This window comes from Phocoena phocoena, chromosome 8 (assembly GCF_963924675.1).
Source record: "Phocoena phocoena chromosome 8, mPhoPho1.1, whole genome shotgun sequence".
Taxonomy (NCBI): domain Eukaryota; kingdom Metazoa; phylum Chordata; class Mammalia; order Artiodactyla; family Phocoenidae; genus Phocoena; species Phocoena phocoena.
In genome coordinates this window covers 95837336-95861338 of record NC_089226.1, presented here as the reverse complement: position 1 = coordinate 95861338, position 24003 = coordinate 95837336, and the positions used below count along the sequence as shown (strand labels likewise).

Below are 24003 nucleotides of genomic sequence, written 5' to 3'. Positions count from 1 at the left end.
TGGGTTTTAACCTTCAGCTGGCAGGGCAGTTCTCCACACTCACCCCACCTCTCTCCCACGCCCGTCCCTGAAGCTGACTCTCAGCAGCTGTCACTCACTCTCAGACATCCTTGCTCAGCAGCTCTGAGGGGGGCAACCCTGCCACCCTGGCCCGTTTGCTGAGTTCTTCACCAGGTGGCTCCTCCGCTGCTCCCAGCTTGCGTTTGGGGGACGCTGGGCCACTGGGTAGTGGTCTTGGGCCTGTAGGGAAGCAGGTCAAAGTGTCACACAGACTTGTGTGTGGAGCCAAGATGACGCTCAACCGTGTAGAAGCAGCTCTTTAGGGGGCAGGGAGCCTGCTCATCAATGCAACCAGCACGCTGCTTCTCAGACCTGCCCCTTGGCCTTCCTTTCAGCAGCGACTCTGCCTGGAAATATCCAAGGAGAGCATAACCAGGCCTGCTGGCAGTACAGCCAGCTTTTGGGCCTCAAATCCCATGGGCTCCAGGCCAGAGACTGATTTGGCCTGTCTGCCATCCTCGCGCTGAAGGTGAGGCATTCCCTCCGTAACTGGCCTCCTGAAGCCAGAATGAGCAGTGCCCTAACCCGGGGAGCCAACCTGGCTGGGCAAACTAGAAACTAGAAAAAGCCCTGACGTTCTTGCTGGTCTGAGCTTGCTGACCTTCGTCCCGGAGCCGAAGGGCAGAGGTTACGAACGCAGCAAGGCCATCTACTCCTCTCTCCCTCCACCTGCCTGGACAACTACAGTCGCCTCCTTTCCAGCCTCCGATACTCGGGGGCTCTTGCCCACACTGTGCCCGCCACACAGCAGGCAGAGTGAGCTTTCTAAAACATAAACCAGGTCACGCCTCTGCCCTGCTGACCCCCGTCAGTGCCTTCTCCCTGCCCTGACGACGGAACCCTAATCCTCCTCGTGGACGCCGAGTCTACACGCTGCTACTCGTACTGTGTCCGTCCTCCTCTCGTCCCAGCTCCTCACTCAGAACACACCAGCCCCACTGGCCTCCCTCCTCTCGTTCCTGGAATGGGTAAGCTTGTTTCCATCTCTGGGTCTTTTCCTGCTCTTCCCTTTGCCTGGAATGCTCTTCCCCCTGTTCTTAGAAGGCTGGCTCTGCTCACTGCATGCGGCCCTGCTGGTACTCCATCTAAAGTAACCCCCTTCCCCAGCCCTCTTTTATCAGGTCACTTGATTTTATTTTCCCCCAAAGCACTTGTTATCTGACATGATCCTGCACAGCTCCTTTACCATCTGTCTCCCCAGGTGGAATACAAGTTCTATCAGGGCATAACTTGGTTCTGGCCTCCATCCTCAGCCCTCAGTGACTGAAGTGGGAGTAGCTCTGCAGTGCCCTTGGGGTGGGCACAGGCTACGGGAGGCTGGCTGTACTCACCTGCACTGCTCATGCCCCCAGCCTGGCTCGAGCTGGGCTCTGCCACTGGATTGCTGAGGTCTTCCATACAGGAAGGGACAGACGCCAGCAGACCTGGGAAAGAGGTAGGGGGATAATCAGAATGCAATCTCACAGGACTGTACAGGGCCCCAGGGCAGGTAGGTACAAGGCAGGGGGTGCTGGGCCATGACATCAAGGTTCCATCGCTTCCCACTGGCCACAACTAATTCAGAGAGGCCTGATCCAGCCCAGCCTGTGTGGCCTGTGCCCGGGAAGTCAAGTCAACAGCCTGGAAGACAGTGCTCGGCGGCCTCCCTTTGCAAACATCTGGGAATGTCTACGCCCCAAGCCTGTAGGTGTTGTCCTTCCCTTCGGGGAACTAGGGGGTGGCAGTCAGAGTAGGGGCTCCTTACAGAGTCCCCGGTAGCGGGAGAGCTGCTGGTAAATCTGCTTCATCCGCTCAATGTTGAGCCGGCTGGTCTCGGCGTGGTTGACGATGGGCCGTGGGTAGTCCACACCGATGATGCACTTGGCTGCCTTCTGAATCGACTCTGGGGCATTCCAGGGCTCATAGATGTATCGAGAGGGGAACCCTTTCAATTTGGGCAGGTATCGCCTGAAACAGACACACCAGAGGACCCATCAGCATGCTGGAGTCTCCTTCAAAGGCCAAGCACGTCCCACCCTAGGAGGAGGCCAAAGTGGCCAGAAACCAGAGAGCATGGTCTGCACCCGCACCTGATGTAGTCTCCACTGGGGTCCGTGCGGCGGCCAAAGCCCACCGGGCAGTAGCAGTGGAAGAACTGTTGGAAGAAAGCACTGCAGGACAGCCACATCCAGCTGCCTGCGTTCACGCTGAAATCTGCATCCAGGAGCAGCTCATCAAATACCTAGATGCAGGGAGGGTGGCACAATCAGCCTCCTTGGGGACCTACGGCCATGGTTCCCCCCAAGTCACCACACACCCTGCGGAGAAGGGAGCCAAAGCCTTCTGCTGAGGGCAAGCCAAGAAGGATCTGGAGGGAATCTCCTGGACCCAGGGGTCCCAGCCCATCCCCCAGCCCAAAAGGGGGCTGCCCTGGGCTGCCCGCTGAGAGAGGACTCACCCGGACCCCGCTCTCCCAGCTGACCCAGAGGTCCCCGCGCGTGAGGAAGCAGGCCACAGCGTGCCGGGCCAGATGGTGGATCCAGCCCTCCTGCCTCAGTTGGGTCATGATGGCGTCAATCCAAGGGAAGCCTGTCTTGCCCTCGGCCCACTTGGCCAGGGCCTCGGGGTTGCGATCCCAGGGGATCTGGATGCAGATGGGGTTCCCCTCCATGCGGTCAAACCTGGGGTTGTTGGTGGCCGCCGTGTAAAAGAACTCTCGCCACAGGAGTTGCCCAAACAGGGAGAGCGGGGGTGTGCTGCTCCGCTTCACCTGGTGGGGTGGGACAGCACGTGGATACAAACGCTTGCCCAGCTATCAGCGCCGTGCCACTCAGAACTTCCCCACAAAGGAATCTGGAGCTGCCATGAACTTGGTGGCTCCAAAGCCCCTAGATGCGTGGAGGGACCCTGTCCCAGGAGAAGCGGCAGGGTGAACCCTGGGCCCTGGCTGTGCCCACTACTGCTCAGAGCCCTGAGGATGGCTGCGGAGCAGCAGGCAGTGGAAAGGGATAGCGCTGCCGGACTCTGCACTGGGAACCAAACTCCCAAAGACTGGTCATGATCCTTGCCCTCGAGAGTTCCTGTTGGGCTCCACTTTCTAAAACATCAAAGTAAGTTTTCTCATCAGCACACGTAAAAAATGCTCAGTCTAGATTTTGGTTAAATAAGTTATGCCCAACAGCCTGGATCTGGGGCCATGAAAGAATTAAGACATCAGAAGACTGCCAAGCAAATAATAATCTTCCTAAAATCACAAGATTACCCACCAAGCGGGCAAAGTTACCGCATGCCATGCCACAAAATCCAGATATTGGCAAGAATGAGGAAACAACGTGAAACGATGCAGACGCAAGGATGGATCTGATGAATCTGAACAGCTGGATGTGTTGTCCTCTCTCCTCCTGGGGGTGGGTGCATTAGTACAGGGCTATCCACCTATTGTCCGTGTCCAGCCCTGCATTCAGCCCTCCGGGTCATTTCCTCATCACTGATGGGCAACTGCCGCTCCTAGGCTCCCCTTTAAATGCTCTGGACACAGCCCCATAGGGGGCTGCTGTGCTCTTCACCTTAGAACTGGCAGCAGCCTCAGCCTCCCTGCCTCCCGCCCTGACTGCTTGGCCCCCATCCACCTGCTGCCGGCAGAAATGCCACCTCCGGGGTCACCCCGAGGTCGGCTTTCCTGCCTGTTCTGGTCCACTTGAGAATCTGGATTTGTTTAGATCAGCAGTTTGCGCTGTGCTTGGCTCTGGCCCCTCTTGGACGTGGCTTCCTCCTCACCTTCTCTGGACAGTACGCACACTTAAGCCAGAGGGAAGGCCTCTCTTCAGGGTAACTGACCGGCCCAGAAAGCCCTGGTGTCCTCTGGGCTGCAACCGGGGGCGGGCTCTGCCGCCCTCACTGCCCCTTACCTTTTTGTACAGGTCCCACAGGCGGTAGTAGAAGAGGCGGCAGGAGAGGCAGCCGAAGCGCAGGTAGGGGCTGAGGCCCGTGGGGCTGGCCAGCAGGGAGTTGGCATTCATGCGGGGTCTCTCATAGTTGGCAACCCAGGCCTGCAGCAGAAAGAGAAGGCAAAGAAAGGACAGACCTGGAGGCTTCAGAGGAAAAAACCTGAGGCACCAGCTAGTTAAGGAATCTGCCTAAGGTCGCAGACCAGAAAGCCAAAGAGCCAGGATGAGACCCTGTGCACGTCCTGCTACTTCACGCTGGCAGAATTTTTGATGGAACCACCACCGATCAAACAATGAGGCCCAAGTTCTTGTCCTGACTCTGTTTAATTTGTGCTATGAGCATAAGTTATTTAGTCCCTCAGCTACTTGTTTACTAAATGAGAACAAAATTTCCCACCTCCTAGGGATGAAATAAGATGATGAAAATGAAAGTTTCTGAAAGCACTGAAGGGTCTGTGATTCTACAGAAGAAAGGAAAAAGGGCGTCTACATTACAGAGGAAGATATCCCTCCTTCAGTCCCTGCTCTGTCCCAGGGGCCCTGAGGCTGCTGCTACACGGTGGCTACCCAAGCACTTCTCCCCACTGTTCAACAGCGCCGAGAAACCCATTCCTGGAAACCCACAGAGTCATTCATTGCTGGGCCACTTGTCATACAGTATCATTGGTCTTGTTTTTATCATCAGTTGCTGCTGGCAGAGTGCTTTATCTCCACAACTCACTGACACCTGTGTTCTCTCATTCGATCTTAACAATGGTCTGAGGCAGCATTTGTCATTACCTCCTTTCGAAAACGAGGAAAGGAAGCTCAAAGTGTTACGTGACTCTTCTGAGGTTACAGAGGTGGTAAGAGACAGAGCTGGAGGGACTGACTCCAGATTCCAGTCTTTTTCCACTACCTCTAATAACCATGTTCTCTTTCTCGACTCCTAATGCCCTCTTTCTCTTCGTGATGACTATTTCACAAACTTCACGCCCTCTTTATTCTTTCTTTGGCCGCACTGCTTGGCATGTGGAACTTCCCCAATCAGGGATCAAACCCACAGCCCCTGCAGTGGGAGTGTGGAGTCTTAACCACTGGATCACCAGGGAAGTCATTTACACCCTCTTTAGACCTCCTATTCCACACTTTCCCACCACCCTTCAGCAGATGACGGACCTTCCTTCCTTTTGATAAGGAAATGGAAGCCATCAGGTAGAAAACACCTCAACTTTTAGCCACCAAATCTAGAAACTCACCTGCATCCCCATCTACTCCCTGTCCCTCCTGTGACCCTGCCCAAGGCTAAGGCCTCCACCTGGCTCTGGAGCCCTCCCCTCTTCCTTCTTTTGCACATTCCATCTCTCCCTCTCTTCCCTGTTCACTCCAAGGACATTGGGAAAATGATCTTGTTTCGTTGCAAACAAAACAAAACAAAACAAAAAGAACTTCTAGTCACCCTGCGGATTTCTCCCCTTGGGTCCTCTTTCCTCCCTTCGCAGCCAGCCTTTCTCCATTTCCTCACGCCCACCTCCACTTCTGCCTTCAGCACTCCCGCCAGAGTCTCTGAGATGTCCATGCCACCGGATCCTGTGGGCGTTTTCTGTCCCTATATTTTTGGACTCCCTCGCAGCACTTCACGCTGCTGACTGCTCCCTGTCTCCACACCTGCCATTCTGTTGGCTCCTGGCTGCCATCAGCTGGTTGGCTGTTCTTGGTGTTTCACCAGGTCCACCACCCCTCCCAACTCCTTAAGTGTTGGCACCCCAGGGCTCTGTCCTAGGTCCCTTCTACTCAACTGTGTTCCTGCCTGAGTTCATCCAGTCCCACGGCTCCTGAGACAATTTCTTTGCAGACGATCACCATGTCTGTAGCTCTGGCCCAGACTGCTCTCCTAGACTCCCAAGTCACTCCACCCAACTCCCTGCCAGAGAGCTCTACTTGATTGCCTTTCAGGCACCTCAAGGGTAGCAGGTTCTTTTCTTTAAACCACCCTTCCATTGGCATTCCCTATCTCAAAAACTGCACTGTCATCCACCTCGTTGCCCAAGCCAAAAGCCTGGCCGTCACCTTTGACTCCCTGCTCACCAGGTCCTGTCAATCCTACTGTCCAAGTGTTTCTCTACTCTGTCCTTTTCTTTCCATTCCCTATTGCCGCCAACCTGGTTTAGGCTAAGATTGTATCTATACTGCACAACTGTGACAGCCTCCTAACTGACCTCTCTGCATCAATTCTTGTCCCCCCTAATCCACCCGCCACAGTGGGAGCACAGTGATTCTTTAAAATGCCTGTCCCTGAGGACAATACATGCACTGGGCTTCCTGGTGTTCTTAGGCTAGAGTCCCAAATCCTAAACATGGCTTACAAGCACCCCACAGTGGCCCCATCTTTCTAGCTTCCTTCCTCACCACTCTTCTTTAAGCACCATGCTCTTACTAGCCTTTACACATGCAGCTCCCTTGGCTGGAGTGCTGCCTTCCTTTCCACTCCCCTTTCCTTGGTTAATTTTGACTCTTCCTTCAAGTCTTAACCTAAAGGCCACCTCCTCGGCAGGTGATCCCTCAGGTATTGGTTAAGTACCTCTAACAGACGCGAGGTATATTTACCTGCTCATATCCTTGGCCCACCTCTCTTTGAAAATCTTTTTATTTTAAGTGAAACACAGATACAGAAATCACACAGATGTGTGCTTAACAAATTATTCTAAGGCAAACACCTGTGCAAACACCACCAAAGTTCAAGAATCAGTACTTTGCCGGCCACCCCAGAAGCCCATCTATGTGCTCATCCCAGTCACGGTCCCTTCCCTGCCCCGTAAGTGACCACTTGCCCAACTTTTATAATAATCACTTTCCTGGGACTTCCCTGGTGGCACAGTGGTTAAGAATCCGTCTGCCAAGGCAGGGGACACGGGTTCGAGCCCTGGTCCAGGAAGATCCCCCATGCCGTGGAGCAACTAAGCCCGTGCATCACAACTACTGAGCCTGTGCTCTAGAGCCCACAAGCCACAACTACTGAGCCCACGTGCTGCAACTACTGAGGCCCGTGCGCCTAGAGCCCATGCTCCGCAACAAGAACAGCCACTGCAATGAGAAGCCCGCGCACCGCAACAAAGAGTAGCCCCCGCTTGCCGCAACTAGAGAAAGCCCGCGCGCAGCATCAAAGACCCAACGCGGCCAAAAATAAATAAGTAAAATAAATAAATTTAAAAAATAAATAAATAAAAATGTTTACATTTTCCTGTTTTTGCAAAGCACATTTGGAAGGGAGGACTTTATCTTTTCAGTTATTTCTCGCATTTTAAAGTGTTTTTTTCTTGTTTTCACCCAAATGTGCATCCCTAGGCACTATAGTTTAGTCTTGGCTATGTAAAAGACTTTGAAGTGTTTTTTTTTTATTGGAGTATAGTTTTCTTTACAATGTTGTGTTAGTTTCTGCTGTACAGCAAAGTGAATCAGCTATATGTATACATATGTCCCCTCTTTTGGATTTCCTTCCCATTTAGGTCACCACAGAGCACTGAGTAGAGTTCCTTGTACTATACAGTATGTTCTCATTATACTTTGATGTGTTATTTAAGTTTCTTTAACTCTATGCATTTCCTGCCATTTCCTTCTTTTCCTTTTATATTTTCTGCCAAAGAATCCAAGCCGTTTGACTTGTACTAATTCCCACAGTCCAGATTTCCCTGTGTACTTACGGGGCAGTTCAACACATCCCTCTGTCCTGTGTGCTGCCTGCAAATCGGTGGCTGGTACCAGAGACTGGCTTGGACTCAGGTCTGATCTCCTTGGCAAGACTACAGGGGGTACATGCCTGACCGTCACTCTCCTTGGTGTTAGAGGTCATTAATGCATCATGGGTCCTCACTAGGGGCTGCAAGATTCCATCATCCCTTTTTCATTTAATTGGGACACCTTTATGGAGAGATGCTTGTCCTCAGCTACTACTGGGTAACCCAGTGGTAAAGATCATACTGTTTGCCTCCCCCTTTTTGGTAGCAGCACCTAATTTTCTTGTGGTGACCCAACCCTTCCCTAATCTCAGTTCAAGGTGGGAAAGTAAAGCTAAGCCACCTCTGACTCTGGGAGTGGGCTCACTTCCAGATTCAAGTCTGGCCAGAGAAAGCGCCCCCTTCCCTGGCCACAGTGACAGAGTCAGGGAGAGTCACATGGCCCAAGCCAGACCAATGAAAACACTCCTTGGGACTTTTTCTGAAGCTTTTGGAAAAGAGGCAGACAACGTCCTCTGGTGGTGCTAAGCGGATTGAAAATAAGCTGCTGGTGACCAGCCTTGCCACTGCTCAAGGAAAGCCTGCCTGAGAATGAAATAATACAGAGGAAAGCAGAGCTGAGATGGTGAATGCATTCCAAGTAGCACTAGTTGGACACCTAGATCCAGCTGTGCCTGAAGGCTACATCTTGGACTCTTGGTTATACGAGTTAAAAAAATCCCTTTTTCAAAGGCCAACTTGCAAACAAGAACTGATTAATATAATCCTCTTGCTCTTTCATTCCCATAACCCTCTGAACTACTCCTTTCCTAACCCTAAGCATACTGTAATTACTTGTTTCATGTCTATCATCTCCTATAGACTGTGTTTCTGGAGACAGACACTATGCCTGTCTTTTTAGGCAGGCTTTCTAGCAGCTAGACCATTCTGACATAAGAAGATACTCGCTTCAGATTTGGAGAATTGAAGAAGTTAAAATAAACCTCCTGAAATGGTTAAACTCCCGCCCATCAGGTACCTTTTGTTCTCCCTGATGTGTAAAATACCGTATTCCCTCGGGCTACCACTGAGTCTGAAGGGCCCTGACATAAGGCCCCACTACAAAAGAGGCCCTCCAGGGGTGTCTGGAAAAGAAGTCCCTGACTTGGTGTGTTTTTTTTTTTTTTTTTTTTTTTTTTTGCTGTACGCGGGCCTCTCACTGCTGTGGCCTCTCCTGTTGCGGAGCACAGGCTCCGAACGCGCAGGCTCAGCAGCCATGGCTCACGGGCGCAGCCGCTCCGCGGCACGTGGTATCCTCCCAGACCGGGGCACGAACCCGCGCCCCCTGCATTGGCAGGCGGACTCTCAACCACTGTGCCACCAGGGAAGCCCCAAAATGCTTTTAAGGGGATAATAATCCCCAAGCTATAGGTTAGCTCTTTACACTTTTAAGTCTCATTGTACTCCTGCCACCCCATTTCTGGGGTGGCCTTTGAAAAAGGGATTTTTTTAACTCATATAACTAAGAGTCCAAGATGTAGCCTTCAGGCACAGCTGGATCTAGGTGTCCAACTAGTGCTACTTGGAATGCATTCACCATCTCAGCTCTGCTTTCCTCTGTATTATTTCATTCTCAGGCAGGCTTTCCTTGAGCAGTGGCAAGGCTGGTCACCAGCAGCTTATTTTCAATCCGCTTAGCATCACCAGAGGAAGCTGTCTGCCTCTTTTCCAAAATCATCTGCGCCTTTCTGCCTCCTTGGCCCAGCCTTTGTCTCCAGACTGACCGTAAGAACCTCTTGGTAAAGCTGACGTGGACAAAGACAGCTGGTTCCCCCATGCCCTTGGACATCAGTTCTTATCCTTTTAAATTGCTGGGGCTTGCTTTCGGCCCTGTCTGATGGTAACACCCAAATAGGGACATCAAGGCTGCTGGGCCCTGGGGAGGCTAGGCCCATGGTGTGCTTTCACTGCTGGCGAGGTACCTCCAGGGCTGGGAAGCATTCTTTCCAAGTCTGCTATCTTAGCCTCCTTCTTGCATTGTTATCACCTGGATGCTGGGCCAAATGCCCAGCCATCTGAGCAGGAATAGAACAAGTTGTGATTTTAGGGACCCAGTCTATAAACCATCTGCAGGGGGGCAGGAAATAGGAGCTGACTGTTCATGAGAACCTCCTCTGCTTCTCTAGTCTCAGGGAGGTGGGGGCATGTGACACTATGAGGGGTGCCTCTGGGGCCTTGGCCTCTTTCCTTCCTCTTACCAATTCCCACTTTACTGGGAGGTGGGTCATTTGTTCTCTGTGACAAGCAAATGGAAATCAAACCCTTGGAGGAGACCCAGCAAAAGGTGGGGGACACATATACACAAAATAATTAATCTTATGGACTTTACTGACCAGATACCCTCTTAGTAAGGGGACACACAGATGAAAGAAAAGCAATCTAGCCTAAGTTTTAGAATCACATAGAACAAGATCTCACTCTACTACTTACTGTGTGACCTCAGGCAAGTTACTTAACCACTCTAAGCCTTAGTTTCCTAATCTGTAAAATGGAGAGCTTAATGCTGTCCTTGTAGGGCTGCTGGAAAGATGAAAGGATATAGTGCAAGCAGGTGCTAAACCCAGAAATGCTCAGCCCAGTGACCAGCCCATGGTAAGCACTCATTAAATGGTAACTGCTATTATTATTGTTGCTATTGCCATAAGGAAGACTTTCCATTTTTCAAGCAGCTTGAGCTAAGAGGCCCTAAGGGACATGAACCTGGCTCCATCTTCCCTGCAGCATGGGTGTCAGCATCTGAAGTTCTGTGTCTCAGAAACGGGGCCGTACCTTCCGTTCCAGGTGCTTATCCAGGCGGGCCAGAGCTTCCGTCTCTCCTCCTTGCCAAACAGCTGGGCCGAGTCCTTCAGTGGGGAATCCTACACGGGGAGGAGCAAGTCACAGGACTGGAGGTCAGGCCATTTCAGTGACGGCTCGGCAAGTCCTCCCAGGCTGGGCTGCTCTTTGAGCTTCGTGGGAACTGAACCACTGTGTTTCTGGTGCTAGTGGGGCTGAGATAATCCTTAATGGGTCCATGTTTTCTAAGTCACGTTGGTTCTCTTTCCACCGTGACCTTTCCTCTCCTTTCTCTCACCTCCCCCAGGCTTCACTCTGGACAGGTGAACAGTCCTGTACAGCTGGCACTGTCAGGTTAGCTGACTACTCGGTGAGAAAGGCTAACTGTTCAGATCAAAACAATGGATGGTGGGGAGGAAGGGGGACGGGAAGGGGAGAGAGGGTGTAGTCAGTAACCCGAGAGGCCGACATACCCCCTTTCATCAGAAACAACACTAGTTATGTTGGTATTGAGAAGCCCACTGATGCCAGCACCAGGCTGTGCCTATATCTGAGAGGGAAAAGTACAAAAATAAAATAGAGGCATGAACTAGAAACAGAAGATTACATACATAAATGCGAACAGAAAAAAGACTGCAGAAGGACTACTGCAAAATTAAGGCTGGTTTTCTCTGGGTGGTGGGTAATAGAGTTATTTCCATTTTCATGTCTCCGTATTTTCTAAAGTGTCTACAGTAACTGCATTACTTTGACAGAAAAGAAAAAACGGCAAATTCTTTTACAAAAAAGGAGGTGCTGGCATGAGAGGCTTGGGGCAGGAAGTACGCACCCAGCTCCTCCAGGGAGGGCACGCCATAGGTCTCATCGTGGTTCTCCTGGATCTCGGCCCTGCAGCCCTCCATCTGCTGGCTGGTCACAGAGCCCACAGGCTTCTTGGGCAGCTCCATGCGGCTGATGATGGCCTGAAAGCGCTTGTAGGTAAGGGGCGGCTTCTGCCCATTCAGCTCAATAATCCTGGGAATCCCAAAGCACACCAGACGTCACTCATAAGACCCTTCATCTCAGGTCCCTGCCCACCCAGAAAAGAGCCCAGACTTCGAAGGCTTGGAGGGTGGCTTTCCTCATCCGCTCATGGGTCCCACTCCTAAGTGGAAAGGAGGGGACAAGGGGGGCTACGTCTCCGTTTTACCGAGAGGGAATATGAAGCCTAGATTGCCGGAGCAGGTGCCTGGAGCAAGTCAGGGCCAAAGCTAGGGCTCAATTCCAGGTTCCCTGGTGCCGATGTGGAGCCGCCTAAAGACAGAGACTGACCATCTCTCTAATCACAGAAAAGTCCCCACTGGCCTTCTTGGTCCTTGGTTTGCCTGTCCAAGCCACAGGGAGTCCCGTGGGCCTCCCTCTCTATCCTAGCATAAGCCTCGAGGAAGTTCTTCGATAAGAGCTGCAAATATGTTCCTTGGTTGGAAAATCATTCCCTTGTTGCGCCCCAATTACTAGAACAGAGAGGTGGAGAACAGCCTGTCCTCCCTAAATCGGAGGCTGGGCCTGGGGTTAACAGTAACAACTAATACTTCAAGGGTTTTTTCTTTTTTGCAATTTACAAAAGGATTTTTTCATGAGCAAGGGAAACACAGCTGCACTGAGACAGGAAGAAAAGATATAGGAGAGTTTAGAGGAGAACTGAGGCTGTTTTTATAAGGATGAACTGGGATGGGCTGCATCTAGACTCCCCGGGCTCTTGTTGGCCAAGCAGCAGCTTACGCAAGCCGGGCTTGCTGGGCGAGTTTAAATCTCAGTTCCTTTCTCCTCCCTTCCGTTAGTGGAGACAGAAGGTTGGCTGCTGCCCCTGCAGTACCGCACCCCTCCTCCGGCACATGGCAAGAGGAGGAGCTCCACACCCAGCGCTTCCCTGAGCTGAGCCCAGCTCACATGCAGAGCTGTGTGACCCCCGCCACTGGTTGTGGGGAGAGGGACAGAGAGCAGGGCTTGGCAGCAGTGGCAGCAGCAGCAGGAGGGTGACAGCTCTCGCAGGGAAGGGGAGGAGAGGGTTTCCTCCTAGCCCCTCTGAAAGCACAGAGGCCCTGCAGGGATCTCTAGAGCCTCAGGAGCAACATCTAAATGCATGGCCGGGAAACCCAGATAGCCAGGGGAGCCCAGGGAACGCATCTCAGGAACAGAAGTTGTGTCTATGAGGACAGAGATCTGCTGGGAGGGGCGACAGACAGGGCCCACTGAGGTCAGAGGGCAGTTTCTGAGCAGCAGGACAGAAGCGGGAGTGTGTGGCGTAGATGGGACTGGAGCGTGTTAGGAGCAGATCTATGAAGATCCTGGGTGGGGAGCCTCACTGCTTCTGTCCCTTGGGCCTAATAAGCCTCTTTGCACCCAAATCGGGTAAGCTCTTTGAGCTGCTCTACAGGCCCCAACTCTGACCTATTCTCTTCCAGCTTCTAGAAAACGCCATACTTCATGTGACAGGGGGCCCTATTGCTGAATCTCCCTGAGTTCCACTCAGCAGGGGCCCAAATCATCAACTCCCACAATTGGCAACCTGACCCCTGGGGCCCATCTCTTACTTGTCCAGGTCATAGAGAGTATGAGAGTTCTCAGTCACCACCTCCACACCAGCCTCCTTGGCCATCTTCATGATGGCTGCATCCCGTTCTTTCCCAAAGGGTTCAGAGTCATATTCAAAGGTCAAGCGGGTCACCCCCCATTCCTGTGGGGAGAGAATCTGTAATGCTCAACACTGTTTGGGGAGAAAGAAGCTGGGCACTCAGCTCTCTCCTGGGAGGGTACAGAGCAAGTCTAGAGACCTGACAGAATGGGCTGCAGAACAAACTAGGGACAATGACTTGAACTGGAAAACCGAAAATCTGAGATCCACAAGGTTTGAGGAGGGCAGACCTTTGAGGTGAGGCCAGCAGCCTACAACAGTGGAGCCCGAGGCTAGTGGTCTCTGTGGAATCAGGAGAGAGGTGGGAAGCTCTGTGCACTTGCTGTGTCCTTGTGGTAGGAGAATGCAGCAGGAGGATATAAATACATGCTCCCAGGGGAGCCTCCAATCCCAGAAAGGCACTGACTCACTGGTAAAGATGGCGGGGGACAGGATCGCCATATTCCGCCTGCTTGGCAAGCCTTTCCCAGAGCTCCTCAAGGCCCTGAAAACTTCTGGCCTAGTTTTCTTGGCAGACTTGTGCTGTGTGAAGTGTGTTGATGGTTTCCACAGCAACACTCCTGAGGCCAGTAGGAAACACAGCTAATAGGCTCCAGGTCTCAGAGAGCTGGGAAAGGAGGAGCAGCCCTTAGCCCAGAGGTCAGAGAAATCAGACCAGAGAGGCCACATATTTAAAAAGAAGGGAATTCTTTTCCAAGTCTTTAGTCATGTCTGGTAGAAATTTCTAGATTTCCTAGCAAAGCTGGGAGAAAGTGGCCCAGTGAAAAGTTGTACAGAAAACCCACAAAAAGCCCTAGAGCATGCAACTAGCTAGAAGGAAACCACATTCCAACCAAAGTCTCTGGTCATGGTCCCTTAAAACTCTGAATCCCCGGGGCAAATGTCCTGGCCGTGCACAGGCCACCCTGGTCCTGACTCAGCCCTGCTGCATGTGAGTCCTGAGCAGGGTTGCTTATCCCTCGTTCAAGGACAGCAGCACTAAACATTTATTGAGCACTTACTATGAGCCAAGTACCATGCTTAGCAGTTCATACAGATTACACTGTTAAAGACTCATAACCCTGTGAATAATAATAAAAATATTATTAGATGACACCTTTTCCAAGAAGCCTCCTAGGCCTTCTCCCTCAGTATGATTCTCCCGAACCGTGCCCGTTTTCCATCACAGCAGTTATCATATGGCAATGAAGCTTCCCATTACTTGCCTGTTTCCTCCATTAGTGTGAATGCTCATAGCAGAAATCATGCTTATTCTTCATTACCCTAGGACCTAGTATGGGGCCTAGTACACAGTAGAAGCTTAATAACATACAGTGAATGAATGATCTATCTGTATCTCTGGGCTGTTAGCGGGTTGGCCTCTGAGGTGCTGGGAGAGAGGGGACAATGCAGAGGCAGAAGAGAGGCAAATGTATTTAACGGTGCGGTGGTTAAGAACACAGTCCTGGAGTCGGAGCCTGGGCGCAAATCCTAGACCATCACCCTTAGCTTCCCAAGATACTGTTTCCTCATCTGCAGAAAAGGGACAGCAGCACCCACCTCTGAGGGCCGCTGTGAGGAGTACGTGAATTAATGTATGTGAAGCACTTACCTAGAACAGTGTTTGACTCATAGTCAGCCCTCAATGAATGCTGGCTATTATCAGCACCGCGGCATTTGTGCGGGGACGTAAGGTGAATGATGAAGTGTTTACTAAGCTATGGCCTTGACATTAAGTCTTTGCTCTTGCCTTTTCCTCCAGGAAGAGTAGGGAAGGAAGCTGGGGTGGAGAGAGGCAGAAAAACAACTGTGTGCCGCTGAGGATGAGGGGAGAACGTCCTAGAGCCCTCTGTCCACGAGCACTTCCGTCTCTGTTTGGGCCTTAAAAACTGTGTTTTATAAAGGGGTTGGGGGGAAAAGTGGGCTGGCTACCTGGTATAGCAAACAGAGGCCTATATGGTACCTAAATGAAGATTTTATCAATCATTCACAGAGGAAGTAGGGATGTTTCCTCAGAGAGGCTGACTTTTTTTTCCAATAAGCAAAGCAAAGCAAGATGGGAAACGCCCATTGCTCAATAGGAAACCTCACCCTCAAACTCCTGGCGTAGGAAGAGCCCTAATAAATCTTGCTGGCTTGAGCCAAGAAAACATCCAAGGAAGCCAGTGGCATCCGGGGTGGAATACCTTGCCACATCCCATGTCTGGACTGAGATGGGAACTTTCCAACAAGACACTGGATTCACAGAATTTTTCCTTAACGCAGTTTCCATTCTGTTGGCAGCTGACTGGCTGCATTTGCTCCCAACTTCCCTAGCAGCAGTGGTCAGACCATCCCCGACCATTTCCATTTCCTCAGTCAGAATACTGTCTCGTTCAGTCTGCGGGGAAACCCTGGAGCAGACTCTCACTATCTTCTCTTGGACTTTGCACACTTACCTTGAACAGCCTTGGAAACACGTCAGCCGGCTGTCCCCGGACTACAAACAGGCGGGAGTTCAGTTTCCTTAAACTTGTGTCCAAATCTTCCAGAGACTGAAGTAGGAACCTGCAGAACCCACACAGCCCTTGTTGGTGGTAACACAACAAAGAGTTACTCTTCCCTAACAAAGCAGGGAGAAGCTGGTACACTGTTTATGCCAAACAAGTAGCATGGTTCTACTGAGTTCTGGCTGACGTGTGATATGGTAGAGGATCAGTGCCACCTCCGCTGAAATCCTGCCTTTGTCATTACTAGCTGTGTGACTTTAGCTTTTTCCCCCCTGCTAATCTGTGATATGGAGTTGGGGTTGGTACCTATCTCACAGAATTGTTAAGAAAGCCAAATAATGCACGAAGAACATTTAGCACAGAGCCTGGCATGTAGGAAATCTGCGATAAGTGTGAGCTGCTCCTACTCGTGTTGTTCCTCTGTGATTACAGGCAAGTCACTTATTCTCTCTTGGCCTCAGGCCCTGGGGGTAAATATCTTCCCACCACTAGGTGGTTGTGAGAATCAAAAGGGAGGACAGATGGGAAAGCCATCTGAAAGACAAGTGCAGTACCGTGGTATGGAGGCCTGAGGTCCTATTAGCAGAGGAACAAGACTGCAAGAGCCCTGGAAAGTCTCACCTACCCTGGTCCAACAGACTCCCTTGTCTTTCCGCACACATGCTTTGGGCTGCACGGATGTCTACCGTCACGGTCCCATGGTCCCACAGCCTGGGCTGAGTCCCCAGTTGCCAGGGTTTCATTTGGCAGGTAGCTCATTCTCCAGGCTTCTCCAGGGCTCTGGCCACCAGGTTTTTGTCCCAAGAGGGAGGAGGCACTTCTCTGTAAGATATCCTCCCATGCTTTCCGGGGTGGGAGTTGAGGTGTGGGAGACTCCAGAAACTTATGAGACCTAGCCTGCGAGCTGGATCACCATGGGAAAGGGAAAGGAAATTAACACTGCCTGAGAGCCCTCAGTGTTTTATTTATTTACTTCATAGGACCACAAAAATTTATCACCTGTTCAGTTAGGCATAATCACCTTTCTGAGAAATTCCACCAATATATTTTATGATATGTGTTTTAACTTTAACATTTTAAACAGATTATGTGTTTTATCTTTAACATTTTAAACAGATTAACTCTTCATGTGGTTCAAAATTCAAGTTACAAAAGGGTACACAGTAAAAAGTCTCCTCCTCCTGCTTCCCCAAGGAATTTAATCCATCCCCCTCTCCAGAGACAACTAATGTTATCAATGTTATTATATGCCTGTTATGCTTTTTAAGTGCGTTTTCTTTTGAATTCTCTCAACACATTTTTTTTTTTTGCGGTATGTGGGCCTCTCACTGTTGTGGCCTCTCCCATTGCGGAGCACAGGCTCCGACGCGCAGGCTCAGCGGCCATGGCTCACGGGTCCAGCCGCTCCGCGGCATGTGGGATCTTCCCGGACCGGAGCATGAACCCGTGTCCCCTGCATCGGCAGGCGGACTCTCAACCACTGCGCCACCAGGGAAGCCCTCTCAACACATTTTGAAGGAAAATACTATCCTCTTTTTATAGATGAGGAAAATGAGATACAGAGAGGAGAATTAATTTGCCAAAGATTACAGCTATTGAGTGACAAAGCTGGGATAACAAACTATCCGACTCTCGGTCAGACTCAAACCATGTTTTCTTCTCTGTGCCGCATTTCTTAAGCCTTTCAGTGGCACATCAAACACTGCTCCAGGGGCTGAGATTCCCGCAGGATCTCATGTGTTTGCGGCAAACACAAACGTGACTCCAGGTAATCCACTGACATTCTGCTCTTCTTCCTCAGGAACGATGCCCTGGCAGGTGAGCCTCGTTCATGGACACCTCCTGCTATCTATGCTGGGGTCTCCCACCCAGGCCTGTCAACGATGGGAATCACCGGATTTTATTTTGAGCACAACGAAACCTGGTGGCTCCTATGCAGCACATCACGCTCCCTCGACTATGGGAGGCTTAGAGAAGCAGCGACTGTTCCCAGGCTGCCAACTGGAACCAGTCCCTGCTGCCACCTCTGACGTCGATAACCTGACACTGCCAGGCGGAGAATGCCACAGACCCACATTCCAGCACGAGCTGAGTCCTGGGCTCAGCCCGAAGCATCAGGCTAGCTCACGAGCAGGCAGAGACTCTCCAAGGGGTCGCGATGGGAGACTGACAGGCTGAATGTTGCTTTATGCAAAGCCAAAGCTCCACCTCTGCAAATTCCTGTTTCTGAAACACTGTCACCCTCAGAAAAGGAAAGCTGAGACAGAGTGACGCACTTGCACTTGCTCTGGCCTCCTCCCAGGCCTCACCCTCTTCTCAGGAGGAAAAGACGAGAGACCAGTGTAAACTGCCTCTGTGCCACTTGAAACCTGGGCCCTGCCAGGCAGAATGCCTAGAGAGAACTGGTGACAGATTCTGCAAGCCCAGGACAGGGGGTCCTGCGGCTCCCAGGAATGTCCCTGCCATGCACTTTGGGGGCCTCAGCCTTCATAGTCCACCATGCTGCCCAGGACTTTGATTGGAAGCTACAAATAGGACTGGCATGCACATGAAAGCTAGGTTCCAGCTGCCTTCTGTAGACTTTATTTCTAGACCTCATTTATTAAAAGGAGAGATTCCTTGCAGCATCTCTGTAGTACAGATAACCTCGTGAGAACCCTTTTCTTCTTTGACAAGAGAAGTCTATAGCCGAGGCAGTGAGCGGAAGGCACGACTCTGGACTCAGCAACCAGAGGATAATAACAGTAACAGCAACAACTAACATTTAATGAGCATTTACAATAAGCCAAGTACTATCCCACTTGTTTTACATATATCACCTCCTTTAATTCTCATTTTACAGATGGGGAAAACTCAGGTACAGAGAGATTAAGTAATCTGCGTAACATCATTCAATTAACAGGTGGCCAGAATTCAAACCTGGACAGTGTGGCTTGGCATCTTTATTCTTAACCACCAGGCTCCACTGCCTCTCAACCAGGACTTACCCCCTGAGCACCGAGGCTGTGCCGCCAGGGACTCAGCCATCAGAGAGCAGCACAGCTCTACTCGTAGGCCAACACCTTTGCTACCAAATCCTTGCTCCTCCGGGGATCAACAGCTGTGAATCACCCAGAAGCTTGCTTAAATGCAGGATCTCAGGCTCCATCCCAGACCTCCAGAAACCGAATCCACATTTTAGCAAGATCCCCTGGTGACTCCCTTGCACATCAAAGGTTCAGAAGCACTGTCCCAGAAAACTGAATTTTACTTCTAGCTTCTATTTACAAGTCGCCTTTCTTTGCTTCTAGCTTGTTTTCACTGAACTTCCTCTCTTTGAGAGCCTGGTTTCTGCCTCCCCTTTGGCCCTCTAGAAATGCTGTTACTTCCAACTCCCCGCCTCCCCAGTCAAGCTCTGCAGGGCTCCTCCAGGAAGGGAGGCCTCATGATGACCCCCAGGAGCCCCAGCCTCCAAGCAGACAGAGAACGAATAGCCACTGCTAGGGCACCACCTGTGAGGACTGCCAAGAAGGGACAGGGGGCAGCGGAGCAGTGCTGGCCCTGGGCAAAGGCTCACTGGGGCCAGCGGGCGCATTCCTTCGCCAGAGAGACCCTTGGGCCTTTGTACTCCCCTAGAGCCCTCGTCTCCACATGGCCAGTTTCTCTTTACTCCAATGAGGGGGGACTCTAAAGAAAACTGGCCTGGGCATTGGAGGTGGCAGTGTTCGGGCAGGCGGCTCACCCTTGGCAGCTCCAAGCTGAGCTCACATGGCTGAAATTCAGAGCACACCGTCCTGGGTGAGAGTTCAAGCTCACCCTTTGGATTAGACAACATGCGCAGCTTAGTTGCATTATGTAAGTGCTCTGGAGCCAGAAGCAGACAGAACTGGAAGAAATCAAATTGGGATTTCAAAAAGTACTAAAAGGACTCAGTAATTCAGGGACTCCATGGAACTAGCCCTTTAAAATAAAAGACACGCAGATCTTTTAGGGAAGGACTTCTCTAGAGAAGGCAGATTCTGTGTTGAGAAATATTTTGTTTGTTATTAATAGGAAGAGGGAAAATGATAGTGAACTCTCTTTTTGGGTCTAGATCGCCCTTGACCAAGTTTCTCTGCTTCAAGCCAAGGTTAACTGTAATGATGATATCATTGGCCAGCCCAGACTGGCTACATAGGCTATTAATATAAATTAATTTCTCCTAAGTAATTAAGAGCGCTTTAAGCCCCATGGAAAAGGATAACCCAAACCCACAATCCATAGCAGGGATTGATCTCTACGTATTACTTGGCTAAAAATATGTTTATTCTTTCCTAATTTCAAAGAGAAAGATGAATGTGAAAGTTTTCATCCCTTTTAGGCAAATGGAAACATTTCCTCAGCAGCAGAACAATAAAGTGACTCTTGGGTACCAGTGTGAACAACTCAGAGGAACTCAAATTTCCCTGCCTGTAGACCTTCTTGCTGACCAAGTTCCAGGGAAGAACCCCCCAACTTGGACAGTCCACCAATGTTTAGCTCCCGGCGTTGGGAAGAGAGACACACTTGTTCTCACCAGGCATGCTGGGGAGTTCCCAGGTCATCTCATTCACTAGTTCTGAGTGATTTGGGCTGATATTTTATTTCTACCAACTCCTTCTGCCCCCGAGTTCCTGAATACAGGTGTAGCACAGAGCCAAGGAGAAAATGACATAAATAAAGGGTGAGGTGAATTGTTGCCAAGACCCATCTGGGTTGCAGTAGGGAGAGAAAGGTAATGAAAAACTGCAAGGGCCATTTTTCAATCTAGAAGGGGCTCACATCCCCTCTTTTTTTTTATGGTTCTCACTACAGTACTTCCTTCTAGACACAGTAAATCTGGGGAAGGTGGGGCTGGGGAAAACGGCAAAGGGTTTAGCTAACTAGTGCTTGGCAAAAAAAAGTCCTGAGGCTCAAATGCTACAATTAGCCTATAAACTTCCCACTACCACCAAGGCAAGGAGTATGCAAGCCCTTCTCCTATGCTAATAAATGTACATGTTCTTGGTCGCCTTCCTCTGTCCACTTTGACTCTTAGGAAGGGCCATTCATGGTTATTTTAATCTGATTTTTCTGCTGAAAAACGCTGTGTGGGAGTCAGTGTAGGAAGTGCAGGAGGATAACAGAGATACAGATTTTGGTTCCCCCCACCTCTTGCAGATGGCCCAGGGCCCACTCTTCTGAGGGAGGCTTCTCAGAGGCAGCACCTGAAAGATTTACAGAGCTAGAATGTTACGCTGCAGCACAATTCTCCCAGGTCACTTCCAGGTCCAGAAACAGCCACTGGAAGATTACACATGTTGTAGTTACACAGAGGTACAGCTGGCTCCATCGCGCCCCCAACACCCAACCGAGTGCACAAAACAGCCTGCAGTTCTGCCCTCGCTCTGAACCTGGGAGCAAAGAATATGGCGGGGGTGGTACGAATGTGTCTGTGCCCAGCTCCCGGAGCAGGTATCGTATTCGATCTGCTTTGTGTGATTTCACCTCTTTCTTCTGATGCCAAAACAAATCAGACTTCTTGCCAATGCACTGCAATACATATCCCAAGCTGTCGGGCTCAGGTCTGGGGGTCTCTAGTCCAGCGCTTCTCTGGCTTTGCTGCACGTCACACCTTTAAAGACCCTAATGCCCAGACCATAACCCAGAACAATAAAATCAGAATTGGGAGAGAAGGGGGCCCAGACATCTTTTAAAGATCCTTAAATGATTCCCATGTGCAGCAAGGTTAAGAACCACTGCTCTAGTCTGTCCCCCTATTTTATTTACTTCATGGCATTAGTTCTACTAAATTAAGGTTGTTTACTAGTCTTGCGCCATGCAAATGTAGGTTCCAGGAGCTCTGAACACCACATCTGCTTGTTCACTGCTATTTCCCTAGCAGCACCTAGCAGTGTGGCTGGCAGATATTAGGCACTCCTTAAATAATTGCTCAATTAACATCTGCATTCCTACACAGTCTCTGACTTCAGGATTTGACACAGGCATCTGAACTGCCACATTCCTTTTCTCTCTCACTCACTCAAAAGCACAATCACAAAAGGGTGACCCACAAAACTCCTAGTTTCTAGCGAATCTGAGTTTAATCAGCAACGGAGTTTTTGTTGTTGATCTGTAATTTCCACTACCACAAAGGAGTAGGCAGTCCATGCAATGTCCTCCAAAACCCCCCAAAAGGAGAAACTCCGTGACAACGCAGCAAGCAAGCAGCCTGCATTCTATTTACTCTGCTCTGACTGGCACACTGCCACTGGGAGAGGGGCAAAGTCTCAGGCTTAGTCCATGCTAGGGATGGCCGGTCATTTGAGGATGTTTGTCAAACCCAACCTCCTATCTATAGAAACTGAAGCAGAGGCAGAGCAATAGAACAGCTGAAAATTGTGTGGGCAGGCTCTCCACAGGACTATCTTTAGTTGTTCCCTCAATATAAATGGGTCAGGAGGGGGGCATTTAATAGATCCACTGCTAGGGGCATTCACTCTCCTAGCAGGGCACACACGCCTTGGTGAGGAAAGAATGGTGGAGAGCCAGCATATCCTGGGAATAACCCTGCCTCTCGAGCAACAAGGTCACAAGCAAACATGCTCCAAAACGATGCAAACGAACCAAAGGACTACCAAGGGGCGTGTTAAAGAGAGATGGGGACACAAGGTCTCAGAACTCCTTGGTTTTAAACACTCGTTAAAGAGAAAACCCATCAACTGCCTATCTGTTAATCTTCTCCCATGATCCTGTCCACTCCATCTCCTGGGAATCATCAAAGAGGGACCCTTGATATCACAGCCTTCCTGGTCCCTAATGTTAGTACATCAGTTGATAAACATCTAATCTATAATGGCTCAACCGTCCTTTAAAAACAATCTCATGAGAAGAGGAGGAAGGGACACTTTGGTTCCTTTTTTTTTTTTTTTCCTCTAGCAAGCCCATAGCTGCTGAGGGAATTCTCCAAAATGGATTAAGTACTGCTCTCTGCTCTCCAGCTCCGGACACAAAGTGCCTCTAACTGAACATGCCCTTGGGGTCTTCATCTATAATGAAGGGGAGACGGCACTTGCCCTATCTAATGCTAAGCCAGAGTCTCTAGACGCCTCCAGGAACAGAATGATCTTGGTGGAGGGAAGGCAGGATGGTTAAAAAAATGGATTCAGACAAACCACAGGCTTACAGATGACCTTCAGGAGCACAGCAATGCGCTCTTTACTTGAAGAATGCAGGCATCTGCCGTGCTATCAATTCAGAAACCCATCCCTGCCCTCACACCACAATAGTTCCTGTCCTCCCCCTCCCCCCGCCCCCAGTACACCCCTAAGAGCCTTAGGAGTCCCTGTTCTGCCTCTCACTGGCTGCAACTCCCTGAGCACGTCAACTTTGTGTCTCTAGGGCTCAAGAGTCTCATCTGTACAATGGGGATCATGATCTGTCCCACAGGAATGTCGTGAGGACCAAAGAGGGTAACACGCAGTGCGAGCGCGCGGTGTCAGAAGCTGAGCCCTGGTCCACCCAGGCTATTCTACGGGGACTAATTGCTTCCCTCTTCCCGACTTCTCCCCTCTGGAGACTTGGCTCCGTCCCCCTGCCCCACCTCCTTCAGGCCGGGGTCTTTCGGCAGAGGGGACTGGGGCCAGAGCCTCCCTTTTCGAGGATGGGTGCCCCAGAGGCTAGGCTGCGTCCCCCGGGCCCGCGAACCCGCCCCGGGCCCCCTCACCTCCACCGGTTGATCCCGACTGAGGAGGAGGCCGCGAACCAAGGATCGAGGATGTAAACGCAGCGCATACAGTGCGCCCCGCGCACGGCCGCCTGCAGCGCCGGGTTATCATGGAGCCGCAGCCCCTTGCGGAACCAGTGCACTGAGGAGGCGCCTTCCGCGCGGGCCGCTGGCGCCGGGGCCGCCACTGCCGAGGTAGCCACAGCCGCCGCCATCACCGCCCTGACTGCTCTGGCCACCGCTGCTCCGCCCCCATAGACACCGCGGGCTCCGCCCCCAGCCCGCCCAGTGACCTATGACACTTCCGTTCCTCTCTGGGTCCCCGCCCCCGGGACCTGGATCCCATCTTCTATTGGCTGGGCGCCTCTCGCCCGGCGATTGGCTCTGAGGCGCCCAGTCTGGCCCCGTCCCCTCACGTTCCCACCTTGTGTGGGCTCGCTGGGGAGGAGTCGGAGGGCTAGGCGGGTGACGCAGGCTGGCGCTCCCCAGAGAGGTCTGGGCTTGGACCGAGTCCGGAGGTACTGTGGATCCCAGGCTTGCCGCTGGAAGCTGTGTGGGCTGGCGGGGTTGCTGTGACTCCAGAAAGTGAATTACACGACGAACAACCGGCCGTCCTACATCGTCATCGTCATCAATATCATCATCA

General features: G+C 51.2%; 1 protein-coding gene across 1 annotated transcript; it reads right to left on the bottom strand.

Annotated features, from left to right (window-relative positions):
- Nucleotides 1–100: 100 nt before the first annotated feature.
- Nucleotides 101–23602, bottom strand: CRY2 (cryptochrome circadian regulator 2). The gene is made up of 11 exons (XM_065881414.1): nt 23358–23602; nt 15605–15713; nt 13087–13229; nt 11343–11527; nt 10508–10596; nt 3948–4088; nt 2498–2809; nt 2130–2281; nt 1805–2007; nt 1392–1484; nt 101–240 (listed from the first exon to the last, which is right to left on the bottom strand). Exons 1-11 carry the CDS (start codon nt 23570–23572, stop codon nt 101–103), a joined length of 1782 nt encoding a protein of 593 aa, XP_065737486.1. The 5' UTR covers nt 23573–23602.
- Nucleotides 23603–24003: the final 401 nt, after the last annotated feature.

Bases quoted from the DNA above. Each gene is read 5' to 3' on its own strand.
- CRY2 (XM_065881414.1), bottom strand. From the start codon at position 23,572: ATGGCGGCGGCTGTGGCTACCTCGGCAGTGGCGGCCCCGGCGCCAGCG. The intron at 2,810-3,947 runs GTAAGGGGCAGT...CCACCCCACCAG, and splicing joins TGTGGGACCTGTACAAAAAG to GTGAAGCGGAGCAGCACACC. The intron at 2,008-2,129 runs GTGCGGGTGCAG...TGTCTGTTTCAG, and splicing joins CCCAGTGGAGACTACATCAG to GCGATACCTGCCCAAATTGA.